This window comes from Hevea brasiliensis, chromosome 4 (genome assembly GCF_030052815.1).
Source record: "Hevea brasiliensis isolate MT/VB/25A 57/8 chromosome 4, ASM3005281v1, whole genome shotgun sequence".
NCBI lineage: Eukaryota > Viridiplantae > Streptophyta > Magnoliopsida > Malpighiales > Euphorbiaceae > Hevea > Hevea brasiliensis.
Genome location: NC_079496.1, coordinates 9,986,814 through 9,999,079, shown reverse-complemented (window position 1 = coordinate 9,999,079; position 12,266 = coordinate 9,986,814). Strand labels below are relative to the sequence as shown.

The 12,266-nt window shown below is 34.7% G+C and overlaps 2 protein-coding genes and 1 long non-coding RNA gene across 7 annotated transcripts; 2 read left to right on the top strand and 1 right to left on the bottom strand.

The window, feature by feature from the left end:
- The first annotated feature begins 10 nt into the window (after positions 1-10).
- LOC131179189 (uncharacterized) lies at positions 11-3,315 on the top strand. Its single transcript, XR_009148168.1, has 2 exons — positions 11-203; positions 2,626-3,315. It is a non-coding gene; the product is annotated as an uncharacterized LOC131179189 (long non-coding RNA).
- LOC110648542 (uncharacterized protein At4g04980) lies at positions 1,272-3,926 on the bottom strand. 3 transcript variants are annotated; one of them, XM_021802818.2, is made up of 7 exons: positions 3,540-3,924; positions 3,313-3,439; positions 2,435-3,221; positions 2,154-2,319; positions 1,879-2,043; positions 1,645-1,797; positions 1,272-1,560 (listed from the first exon to the last, which is right to left on the bottom strand). In XM_021802818.2, the coding sequence occupies exons 1-7, from the start codon at positions 3,618-3,620 to the stop codon at positions 1,360-1,362; spliced, it is 1,680 nt and encodes a 559-aa protein (XP_021658510.2). In that variant the 5' UTR covers positions 3,621-3,924; the 3' UTR covers positions 1,272-1,359. The 3 variants fall into 3 exon arrangements, with proteins under 3 accessions (XP_021658510.2, XP_021658509.2, XP_058001263.1); XM_021802817.2 differs by having other exon boundaries at positions 1,645-2,043; positions 3,540-3,926; XM_058145280.1 differs by having other exon boundaries at positions 1,272-1,555; positions 1,645-2,043; positions 3,540-3,925.
- A 1,256-nt stretch (positions 3,927-5,182) lies between these two features.
- LOC110648545 (O-fucosyltransferase 1) lies at positions 5,183-11,690 on the top strand. Of its 3 annotated transcripts, none has more exons than XM_021802819.2 (10): positions 5,183-5,393; positions 5,506-5,665; positions 6,225-6,303; positions 6,424-6,494; positions 6,831-6,919; positions 7,949-8,072; positions 8,203-8,486; positions 9,403-9,532; positions 9,778-10,492; positions 11,409-11,690. In XM_021802819.2, the coding sequence occupies exons 1-9, from the start codon at positions 5,335-5,337 to the stop codon at positions 10,390-10,392; spliced, it is 1,611 nt and encodes a 536-aa protein (XP_021658511.2). In that variant the 5' UTR covers positions 5,183-5,334; the 3' UTR covers positions 10,393-10,492; positions 11,409-11,690. The 3 variants fall into 3 exon arrangements, with proteins under 3 accessions (XP_021658511.2, XP_021658512.2, XP_021658513.2); XM_021802820.2 differs by having other exon boundaries at positions 5,184-5,342; XM_021802821.2 differs by having other exon boundaries at positions 5,188-5,342; positions 5,511-5,665.
- Positions 11,691-12,266: the final 576 nt, after the last annotated feature.

Sequence of the window (12,266 nt, the reverse complement as noted above, 5' to 3'; positions counted from 1 at the left end):
CTGTTCTTTTCATATTTTTGTAGATAAAATTTGCAAGTTATGGAGGCTTTGCTCTAAAAAACACCTTGACATTGATGAGTATAGTAGTAAATGGTCCATCGGCACCTTTCTTTGCACTTATCAAGGTGGCTATGTTACCCACACGATGTATGTTAACATTCAGGACAGGGGAGCAAGTCAAGTGGAAGGAAGTCATGAAAATGGTAAGAAATGAAATAAAATAAATAGAAAAATATAAGCCAATCTGTTGATGAATTTTAGTGTCTATATTATTGAAGACAATGGCAGTCAGAAAGAATCAGCTCCAAGTTGCTCCTTTTATCTCTTAGTTAGATTGTGTATGATGTGATTTGACATTAGCTTGCTTTTGTTTATTTGATATGTGCCTTGCTGGTATTTCTTTGTCAAGGAAGTTGAGAAAAGTGCTTTTGAAGTGGCAGTTGCTGGGTACCCTTAAACATTTGCAATGATACTGCTGTGAGTTTTATCAACATTAATGCTCAAATTTCCGTGCTTCATAGACTTCTGCAGGTTTCTTTTTAGTCTCTTACAGAGTGTACAGATTTTACATATGGAATCCATAGCATTATTCGAGTGTGTGATCAATATAATTTGTAAAATTTGTGAATTTCATAAACTTACTCAACTTTTAAGAGAAGAATTTTCCAAGTTTTCAATCAGTAAGTTCAAAAGACAATAGCATGTGGATTATAAACTGTGTAATGAAGGTCCACTTTAGCTTTTGTGAATCCATGATTTGAGCTATTATAGCTGCCAAGTCAGCATGATTGACTAAATTTCATTTATGGTCACTCAACTTATCACTTAGTTTTAGTGTGGCAACTAAATTTCATTTTCTAATGCCAGAATTGTTGAATTTAAATATTATTTCAATTAGGTTACTGAACTAAATTTTAGTAAGGAACTCACAGAACTCTTCAAATAAAAGATGAAACTATGTGAAAATTCAAAATTAAAGCTGCTTCTGTGTCATTGTAACATTCAAAATCAAAGTTGCTTCTGTGTCCGTTCTCTCTCTATTGGAGCCATTTGGCATATATGGCTGGTTTCCACATCAGATTTCTGAGTCGGAATCTAGCTTTAGTGATTTTTTTAGAAAAATCAAAGTTTAGTGAGTTTTACTTTACAAATTGAATTTTAGTTGACATGCTGAAATAATATAATAAGTTGTGTGATCATTAGCAAAATTTAGTCACATCCATATCAATTAGAATTTCCTGTCTGGTGGCACATATCCAAATTCAGTGGACTAAGGTTGCAAGTGTCTTTCAAAGAATGCATTCAACTTTTGGTAGTTTTCTTGATATTCTGTCTATATTTTCCAATCAATGAGTATAGCTATTGGTATTGTAAATCAACTAAGATTTCATCAGCCAATTCCTTGGCCAACTTATTAGAGTGATCATCTTGTCCACCAGCAAAGATATAGACCTGAAATGCCAACTGAAAAACTCTCCAAAGCAATCTAACGCTTTGTTTCATTTTCCCATCTGTTATGCCAATTTCTCCATTCCCTTCTGTTTTTGCTTCTCTCCTTTCCTAGAAGAGAAGCCAACACTTACTTCATTGAATGACATGTAGGTGCTTCAACTACGTGTAATATAAAATTTTTATTGAACTTACCTTCAGTGCTAGTTCCATACATCCAGAGGAAAGATCTATCATTGATTCTTTTACTCTTGTAACCATAAGGAAGTCAAAATCAATATCATAGCTCTTAAATTTTTTGGACTCCTCGTCCTTATTTCGTTCAAATGCATCCAGCTCTACTTTGACCTTGATGATTGAGACAAATAAGCAGTTATGAAGATAGTATTGTGAAGAGATGTGCTCATTTAAATTTAGATCTACATTTACCTTTCTGAAATAGTGCTCAACCTTATCCAAAAGCTTTACCAAGGGAGGCACTATCTCCCAATTCTTCAAGGTAGTGACTATAGTTTCTAATTTTGAGTACAGTGCAGCTGCTGTCCTTAATGTTTCCAACTTCTTTGTGGGAAAACCTTCAAACTTTGCTAGCACCTGCAACTTAGAGACTTGATGATTGATCTTCTTGACTAAGAAATGAAATTATTAATGTTAACAACCATGGTTAGTGATGGAGCAAATTGAAGAAGCCGCACTCCACTGACCTGAGATTCATCAGTTAAGACCCCAAGGATGGATTCAAAGCTGTTTCGAAACTTCAGTAGCTTTACCATGTCATTTGTTTGAAAAGAATTGATGGCTACCTTTAACTCAAGGATCGATTTTGCATGCTTCTGAATATCTTCTTGAATTTGTAGAAAGTATGTTGATCTAAGCTACCGGAAAGGGAAAATTAGAAAATCATTATTATCTGCTAATTTTTTTCAAGTTTTATTGCTTCTATATAGAATGTTTTCCTACAGTAAATGATATTGATAGAAGCAACCTTTTTGTCATTTCTGCTATTGTGGCAGACAGTCCTTCCCTTCCACCGCTAGAACCTCCAAGTTGTGTCTTTCTCACATTAGATGATTTAATAGTCAGGTTAGATCCTTCCATCTTGTTCTTGAGTTTTTGAAACAGGTTGGGCATCTGGGTGGATCTCTTCAATTTAGTAATCGGTTTCCTTTGAAGCAGGGATTTACCAGCAAAAGGTGGAGGTGGAGGGGGGCCAGGACCCTTTTTGAGTGGCATTGCAGTTGGCATTGATCCTTTTGTAGGCATGACAGGTGGTGGTGGTGGTGATTGCAATAATTCTTTGGAAAGCGAGGCTGGCAGTGGAGGAGCACTTTTTGGGATGTCAGTTTCACCGGTTGTATCTTGTTGTTTCTCATGATCATTCTCATTCACATTGGGGAATGGAACCTTCGTGTTTTTGCTTGTCTGCAAGTGACATTCAATTATGCCAGTGTTTGCTGCTCTCACTTCTTCTTTGCTCTGTGGCTTCAGTTTCTCGACTGTTTCATTCTTTTGTTTCAAGTTGCTAGAGTTCTGACAAAACTGAACTCCAGGAGACGGATGACCAGGTGGAGACTTGGAAATATTTGGAGTTACTCCAGTACGAGCATCATTTTTGACAGCAAGAGAAATAGATTTGTTGCTGGTATAGGACTCTGTTGATTTGCTGGCTTGTTGGCTGTAGTCTTCATTCAACCCTTCATCTTCTAGCCTATCAAACAGTTCTGCTGCTGCCTTAATCACAGAGTCAAGTGTTGCAAACACTACCATATCAACTTCAACAAAGAAAAATAAAATACAGTGAGCTTCAATCAAGAACAAGGAACACATTAGATTAATAAGAGCTAAGAGAAGGAAATTGCATACCGAGTTGCTCTACATTTGTGCTGCCCATTTTACTAAATTTATCACAACCATATTTGGCCAAACACTTGTGACTCATAGTCCACGAGTCTCTGGTAGATTTTAATGCATTGAAGAAATATGCAACTTTCTGAAAAACAGTATATGGTCATAACTCATTAGCATATTACCAATTATATTAACTAATAATGAACAATATAAGCACAACTTTTGTCAACTGAGAGGTAAACCTTATCGACGGCAGTTCCTTTCATATTTGAAATAGGGATGTTTGGCAAAGCTTCAAGGCACAACTTATGTAGGTCCTCCATACCAATTATTAACTGCAAGCTTAAACCAGTTTATGATTATGCACACCTGTCAGGCCTAAACGAAGGATTTGTTGCTCTTCCCCGGCATCACGCAATGATCAAAGCCGGTGATTATCCCCCAAACAAGGCTGCTCCGAGTCTCCATTAGTTTTGAAGATGTTGGTTTGGAAACCAGGCAAACTAGCAAAGCTTACGGATTAAGGAAAGCCAACAAAATACAAATTAAGGTGTGAGTCAATAGGGCACGCGGTACCAATCATTATACTTGCTAAATGTTTAATAAATTTCAGCGTTTGAAAATCTCTAACCATGATGGGTACAGGTGGTTGTTGACCAGTGATTATAAGATGGGATGATCTGTGGTAATCACTTGTCTTAACAGTTGATAATAGTGATTAATCATCCATAGTCAATAATTCAATATAGTTGTTATGTCATGGTTAGCAAAAGATAAGAATGGACTGCGTTGTCAATTGAAGTGGTAAATTTTTTTTCCTCTTCTTTTTTATTTTGCTGTCAGTTGCTCGTAATTTTTGTCTGGTAAGAAATATGTTCTCTATATGAACTAATTATTTTTTAAATAATAATAGCTCTTTGCATAGAGAGATTATTAGTAACGGGATATACAGAGTGTTTAGTTTGGCTACTTATTTAAAATTTTTGACTTAAATTATATTTTTAAATTTATAAATTAAATTAAAAATAAATAAATAAATAATTATAAAATTACTTTAAAATAATTTTTAAATAATTTAAGTATTTTGTTTAAAAATACTTAAAAGTAATTTAATTTATTAAAATTATAAAAAAAAAATACACAACTAAGTGTTATAGTTATTAAAATGAGAATAATATAATTTTTACTTGATTAAAAAATAATTTTAAAATAAATAAATAAAATTTATTTATAACTTCTTATCTATCTTAAATAGTCATTTTTTAATTTATAAATTAAATTAAATATTAATTTACTTATAACTTTCTACTTATAAATAAATTTTATAGATTTATAAGTTAAACCTAATATCTCATAATTTATATATATATATATATATATATTTAGTTAAAAAATATTATTAGAAAATGATGGATAATATCCATGGACCATGACGGTTCCGGTTTGACCCGAGGCCCAAAAACTAATATAAAAACAACCCACCGCCGAGCATCACTATTCACTCCTGCACTCATGAGTCTGAATGAGGCTACTAAAACCAAATAATTAACCCTTTGATTGGATAGAGAGAGAGAGGAAAGTAGAGAAATTTAATTTCTTTAAATTTTTTTTATTTGGATAATAAATAAAGGAAAAATTGAAGAGAAAAGAAGACAAAAAAAAATTTTTAATTTAAAATATATTTTTTTAAATTAATAAAAAATAAAAAATAATAATAATTAAAATATTTAAATAATTTTTTACAATATAAAAAAATATAAAATTATATTTTTATAAAAAAATTATATTCCTTTTATATTTTAATAACTTATACAAATAATATAAAATAAAATAAATTTATTTTCTTTCCTCTTTTTTCTTTATTTCCTCTCGTTAATTTCTCATTATTTTCCCTGCCAAGCTAAGGATGCAAACAAATGGTAAATCTCATTATTGTGACATTCTGGCACTGTGATTATTCACTGATAACAAAATAAACACAGAAAATCTTCACCCGATAAAGCATTACAGATCTCCATATCTACTTAGCTCTAAACAATGAGAAGGTACGATTCTTTCTCTCGGAAAATCTCTCTTTACACTGGAAACAAACAGAGGTTAAACGCTTTCTTTTTTTTTTTCTTTTTTTTTTTTTTTCTTTTTTGGCTTTTCTGGTTACTTTCTTTTGGTTGTTTTGACGAGATTGTTTGGTTGTGCATCTGCTGAAAGGCTAGGGCACCACAGGCAGCATGGGAAGCAAGGAGTGGGAGGAGTGAAGGGAATGCTGGCTAAACTATCAATTGCTGTAGTTGTTCTCTTGATCTGCACGCTCTCCTTGCTGTTTTCGACTACGATTACTGGAAGTAGCGGATCGAGTGGTCCGTCTGAGGTTAGTTGGAGCTGGATGTCGGAAATTATTTGAGATTTGCTTTTGGATTGTGTTTTGATTTGTTTCTGATAAAATGTCCTTACAATTTATGGAGAATCTGATGTGGTGTGTGTTGGTTATGGAAAATTCACTGTTAACTGCTGCTGTTCTAGGTTTCTTCATCTCATGTCAGATCAATTTCTGAAGGGATTTGGTTTTGATTGCTTTCGAGTTGTGGTTTTTTGTAGGCTGATTATAAAGAAAAAGAAATAGGGAAATGTTTAGGCAAAAATATAGTATCTAGGGCCCTAGATTTCGCCCGTTTGCTTTTCCATCTTAGGGAGCTAAGTGAATGTAGTGCGTGAATTGTTACTTAAGTAATATTCCTCCATTTTAGACAAGTTAATTTGTTAATGTTATTCTTTACCCTTTATGCATGTATACTTTCCTCTCCCGTGCATGTTCAGTTGAAGTGGCCTTTCATTCCCTTCTCTTATAGTGTGATTGTTTACCAGCATACATACTTGTGGAATCTGAATGTTCCTCTCTCTCTTCCCTTCCCCTCCCCTTGTTTAAGCAGATCAATGTTGAAGAACTTTGGGAAAGTGCTAATTCAGGTGGCTGGAGGCCATCATCTGCTCCAAGATCTGACTGGCCACGTATGTAATCTCTGCTCTCTGAAGAGTGAAGATAGACTTTATGATAACTAAACTGAAGAGCTATAGCACTTAGCAAACTTGTGATTGCATAATTTATTTATTTTTCTTTTTGTTTGGCAGCTCCTCCAAAAGAGAGCAATGGTTATCTGCGTGTTCGTTGTAATGGTGGTTTGAATCAGCAACGAAGTGCGGTTTGTAATCCATTCTTAGAAACCTCAATAAATCAGTGCTATATTTCCCTACATGCTCCTCTTACAGCTTTCTATTGCAAAATTCTATTGGGTGCAATCATGGAAAACACTTACCTGTGTGGCTGTTCAGCTGTACCACTGTGTGAGATTGTTTGTCAGGGATAATTAGATGCCAAATAAATTCATTCATTCTGATAAATGAGTCTTGCTGTGTTATTATAACCATGCTAGATTTTAAGATGAGCTCAATGTGTTCAAGATCTGTATTAGGATGGTGATGCCTGTTCAATGCGTTTACTTGAAATTAATTGGCATATACTACCTTGGATATTACAGATTTGTAATGCGGTTCTTGCTGCTAGAATCATGAATGCTACCCTTGTGCTGCCTGAGTTGGATGCTAACTCCTTCTGGCATGATGAAAGGTAACTGTTTCTAGTTCGATTTCTGGGGTATTTATCTGTTAATATAAGTAATTTATCACTTCTTTTACTGCTGAATATGTTAAATGAGATCATTAATTGAAGAAATTTTTTATAAGACCTGGTAGATAACAGTGAACTTGGACAGTTGTTCTTTTGCAAATTCTATGCCACTATACTGAATACTTAAGATGCTTCTTCTGTGTGATGGCAGAACTAGATAAGGTAGCATTTGAAGGATGGTATCTTTGTTTTTTTTCATTTTCTTTCAGCCTTGTAATAATTTGAATATGACTTGAGATCATGAACCATGATATTACATATTTCGAAAATAGTGAAAAGATGATTGTTTATAGTTTTTAGTGATTGTAACTTCTCATGATATTTGTGTGACGGAAAATTAACATTCACATTCTTCGTTTTGGTAAGCTTTTTATGCTGTATGTTTTAACAGTAATGCTACATTTAGATCTCTACAACATGAGATTCTTAAAAAGCCTGAGCATGACCCTAAACATATTATGTTTATTGGTAAGCTTGGAAACATGAAAGTGTTAACGTAGAACCTGCCTCATATGAAAACAAATTCTAGCAAAAATTATTTCCAGCACCATGATCATCTAGTGGTGATTGTTAAATTGTATTGTAGTCTGGGGGTCGTGTATCTTCTTGGAACCTGGATTTGTAACCAACCTGATATTCTTCTTGTGAAACTTTTTTTCCCATTCAATGTCATTGATGTTTGAGGTTTTTTCTGTGTGGTCTCTTAGAACTTGTAAAGTTTTTACTGATAATCCTTAATTCCTTGTACAATTCAAAGCAGTTTGCCACTGTAGCTTCTCAATGCTCCGAATATGACACAGCTTTCAGTACAATGCCATTTTGCATTCGCATCCCTTTGGCAAGATTTGAGTAGATCCATCTTTGAATTTGCTTTATCAAATATTTTGTTTGTCATTGAACCCGGTTTATGATTTTGACATAACATTCTATAGCATAATGGAATTGAAGCATATTTTCTTTTGCATGCAGTGGCTTCCATGGCATTTATGATGTTGAGTATTTTATCCAGTCACTGAGATTTGATGTACGTATTGTGGAAAGGATACCAGAAATTCATAAAAATGGGAAAACCAAGAAGATAAAGGCTTTTCAGGTATAGAATTTATAAATCATTTCATCTTATCTGTGAAATCAAGCATATCAAATATTTTAATCTTGTTGAGTAATTCTTGAAATACTAATTTCCTTCTCCATTTTTTTAAAAAATTTCCCTCCTGCCTCAGCTGCGGCCCCCTAGAGATGCTCCTATTGATTGGTATACAACTGTTGCTTTGGAGAAGATGAAGCAACATGGAGCTATTTATTTGACTCCTTTTTCACATCGTTTAGCTGAAGAAATCGACAACCCTGAGTACCAGCGACTGAGGTGCAGGGTTAACTACCATGCCCTAAGATTCAAGCCACATATTATGAAGCTAAGTGAGTCAATAGTTGATAAATTACGTGCAAAAGGTCACTTCATGGCGATACACCTTCGTTTTGAGATGGACATGCTGGCATTTGCTGGGTACAATCTCAATCAATCTTCAGTATTTGTTGAGAATTTATGTGCATTAGTATGTAAAGTTTATCTAAACTCTGTCCCATTATCCGATAATTTAACCTGGCTTTTTGAGGTTTGCCTCAAGCAAACTGTCTCCAGAATGCATTGAAGCTTAAAGGGTTTTTTTTTTTTTTTTTCCTTTTTTTTTTTTCAATGAAGGGGTGGGGGATTGAGGTTGGGAAATTGATGTGAATGCCTGCACCTCCACGCCAGAGGTGACTCAACTAAGGATGAGTTTTTTGAGGGTGTAGATGTGAGATATTCTGGTAATAGAATGTATTATCCTAATATTTCTGTAGTCTCTTCTTCAATGGATTCTTTTTGCAATTCGTATCTTTATGCATTGGATCAACATCATACAGATGTTTGACCATAATTTCGAAGTTATTAAGCCAAATAAAAGGGAACTTTTGTATTCCTCTATACTAGTTATGATTATTTCACATATCTTGGGTGTTTTGAGTTCATAAGTATTGGGTGCTAGGGTTAATGGTCTGCTTCTTTGTGATTAGATTACTGTTTCCTTTTTCTTTTATTTTCTTCATTTTTGAGCTGCCTTAGCATTCTTTCTGGTGTTCTTGCATTTAAGGAATTATCAAGTTCATGTCATTTGGTTTATGCAGAGGTTGAAAGAACTTTGTTTTATGTTAGGGCTTATGATAGTCTTACGCTCTTACTTTTGGAGAATCATTTTAATTTATGCACATGGTTCATTAAAATTTTTTGTTCTACTCAAAGAACATTTTACTGTCTCACTTCAAGGATTATTCATTAACGGCCTATTATGGTTTTGGAATTCTTATAACTAATAAGAAGATTTTTTTCAAATATTGTGGAAAAATAATACCATTCTGATAGATTGGGCTTGAATGTTTTGCAGGTGTTTTGACATATTTAAACCTGCAGAGCAAAAAATATTGAAGAAGTATCGCAAGGAAAACTTTGCTGAGAAAAGACTTGTTTATAGTGAAAGGAGGGCAATTGGAAAATGCCCCTTGACTCCGGAAGAGGTAATATCTTTCTGCATGGATGTTCTTCTTCTTCTTCTTCTTCTTCTTCTTTTTTTTTTTTTAAAACCCTCTCCTTTTGTGTGTTCTTTTTACCAACTCCACCTGTGAGTTCATCAAGATTACAAATATTATGTACTCTCAGTTGACATTTGACTAGCATTTTATGATAATTTATCTCTCCTCTCGTGATGATTATTTTGGAGGAGTTAAAGCTTACCTGAGTATGAAATTGCTTCTTATTGCAGGTTGGTCTTATCTTACGTGCAATGGGGTTTGACAATTCCTCCCGGATATATCTAGCAGCTGGTGAACTGTTTGGTGGAGAAAGATTTATGAAACCTTTTAAAGCCCTGTTCCCTCGACTTGAGAATCACAGTTCCGTAGACGCAACAGAGGAGCTAGCCACGAACACTCGTGGATTGTTAGGATCTGCTGTGGATTATATGGTCTGTCTCCTTGCTGACATTTTTATGCCTACATATGATGGACCAAGCAATTTTGCCAACAATCTCCTAGGTCACCGCCTTTATTATGGCTTCCGGACTACTATTAGACCTGACAGGAAAGGTCTTGCCCCTGTTTTCATTGATCGAGAGAATGGTCGTACAGCTGGTTTTGAAGAAGCTGTTAGGCGTGTCATGCTCAAAACAAACTTTGGAGGTCCTCACAAGCGAATTTCACCTGAATCATTTTATACAAATTCTTGGCCTGAATGTTTCTGCCAAACAGATAAACAGAATCCTGCTGATAAATGCCCACCAGAGAATGTTTTGCAAATTTTAGATGGCCAGTTAGAGAGCGAGGTGAACAGTGAATCAGAATCCTTGAACCAAACAAATTTGACAGTATCTGAAAGATAAATATGTGAGTTTTGAGTAGTTAGTTTGTTGTTGTCTCCTTGGTAATGAAAGACTGCCAAATTGGAGGAAGGGGTCTTTGCAACTATATTCAGCATCTCAGGTAGTCTTCATATCTCATAATTGTGTAATATTTCATGTTGAAGTGTCTGAGACATAACTTGAAAGTGTTTACGATGCTTCTTTAGAGTGCATTGTAGCTTCATATTTGGCATTATGGGTGGCATTAAAGATGATAAGGGGTTCAGATGAGAAAGCTAAGGGTGGGAGTTGAAAAACTTGCTGCACTAGAATTGTCAGAATGCCATGGAGAAGGCTAAATTATCCAGAAATTTGGATGCATCATAAGTGATGCTCTGAATTTTTGAAGGAGGAGCAGTTTGAATTTAGGAGCTGATATTTTTTTGCATTTGGTAGACTTCAAGATAATTTCTCATGGAGCATAATATTATTAGAAAGAAGACTGAATGTTGATAATGCAATTCACAGGAATCCAAATTTTTATGGTACTTATTTAGAATTTATGTTGAAATAGCATCTACTTTTAACTGTATTAAGATTATCATTTAATTTTATTTAGTTGTTTTTTAAAAGGAAAACTTGATATAGGATTCTTGGGATATGGGCATCCGTTTCCAAGACATACCAAGCATGCCCTTGTAGGTAACAAGCTTGGAAAGGAATGACAGGAAATTCTCAAGAATGAAAGGCTTTTCTGTTATTCTTTTTTTTTTTAACATCAATTATTTTTCACTCTTGCATCTTCAAATTTACTGATCTTTTTTAAAGTTTTAAACCTTTCTACTATGTTCATTCCAAAATGGACTGCTCATAAAGCCAACTTTCTTAAGTTCTGCCTTTTGCACTTTCCAGTTCTAGGATTATAGGTAAAGGTCCTGGAGATTACCCGCAAATGTCCTAGCATCTTCTGCTCCATGATCTGAGGATGTTGAGAAATTTAGTTTCATTCTTATTAAAATTAGCTTGCTGATACACGAATATTGTATTGGATGCTGCAGGTTCATGCTATTCTCTAGTTTGGGTATGCGCTAATTCATCATAGACACAGAGGGTACATTTTTTACCAAAGTACTGTCTACAAATCAGACCAGATGATTTTTCTGCCTGTATTAAATTTGCTACTCTCTGATTGCCATTGTACTTCTGTCATTGGAAGATATCTGATATGAGTGAATAGCATCCTTATGGATCTACAGAAAAATATTGTACAATTAATTATATGCTGTAAAAGACAACTATGCTTTTGAGGCTTGGCATAACCTAAGTATGTTCATTTTCCATTGGTGTGTTCAAGCTGCTGATGAATGAGAATTGCTGGAAGCAATTGAGGAATATCAATATATAGTGCACGCGATGTGAATCAGCTTAGCTGAAAGACATACAGTTCTGGAGGTTTAGCGTATTCACAAATTTATGCGCTTGTCACTGGCAGATTCTTTTCATCTGCAACTTCAGCATATTCACTGCACCATTTCCAAGGTTTACGTGCTTTTTTGTTGGAATTTGAGGGGTATTATTGCAGCTTTGTGTACCTATGACTGCGCAGACGAAGGGGTTAGAAAAGAGTAGTTCAGTCCCCCACAATTCTTCATTCTGTTACCAACCGGCTGGCCAGTCGGTTATTTAATCGGATGATCATGCGAGTAGAGAGTACTTCTGCAATCCACCCTTTATCTGGATATTGAAGTGTATTCGTATCTCAACGATCAATTTGTAGTCTATGCTCCATACGATAATCAAACTATTGACTGGTCTGGTCCTCGTCTCTAAATTTAGCGATATTTCAAGCCGACGTCGCCATTGTTTGATGTTATCGTGATTGTGCCCCCTCCTGTTTACGCGGTTTCTCTGTCAGG

Excerpts from the sequence above, each read along its gene's own strand:
- LOC110648542 (XM_021802817.2), bottom strand. The coding sequence starts at position 3,620 with ATGGAGGACCTACATAAGTTGTGCCTTGAAGCTTTGCCAAACATCCCT. Across the intron at positions 2,044-2,153 it reads TCTTAACTGATGAATCTCAG|GTGCTAGCAAAGTTTGAAGG; the intron begins GTCAGTGGAGTG and ends TCTAAGTTGCAG. Across the intron at positions 1,561-1,644 it reads GTATGGAACTAGCACTGAAG|GAAAGGAGAGAAGCAAAAAC; the intron begins GTAAGTTCAATA and ends CTTCTCTTCTAG.
- LOC110648545 (XM_021802819.2), top strand. The coding sequence starts at position 5,335 with ATGAGAAGGTACGATTCTTTCTCTCGGAAAATCTCTCTTTACACTGGA. Across the intron at positions 6,495-6,830 it reads TGAATCAGCAACGAAGTGCG|ATTTGTAATGCGGTTCTTGC; the intron begins GTTTGTAATCCA and ends TGGATATTACAG. Across the intron at positions 8,487-9,402 it reads GACATGCTGGCATTTGCTGG|GTGTTTTGACATATTTAAAC; the intron begins GTACAATCTCAA and ends AATGTTTTGCAG.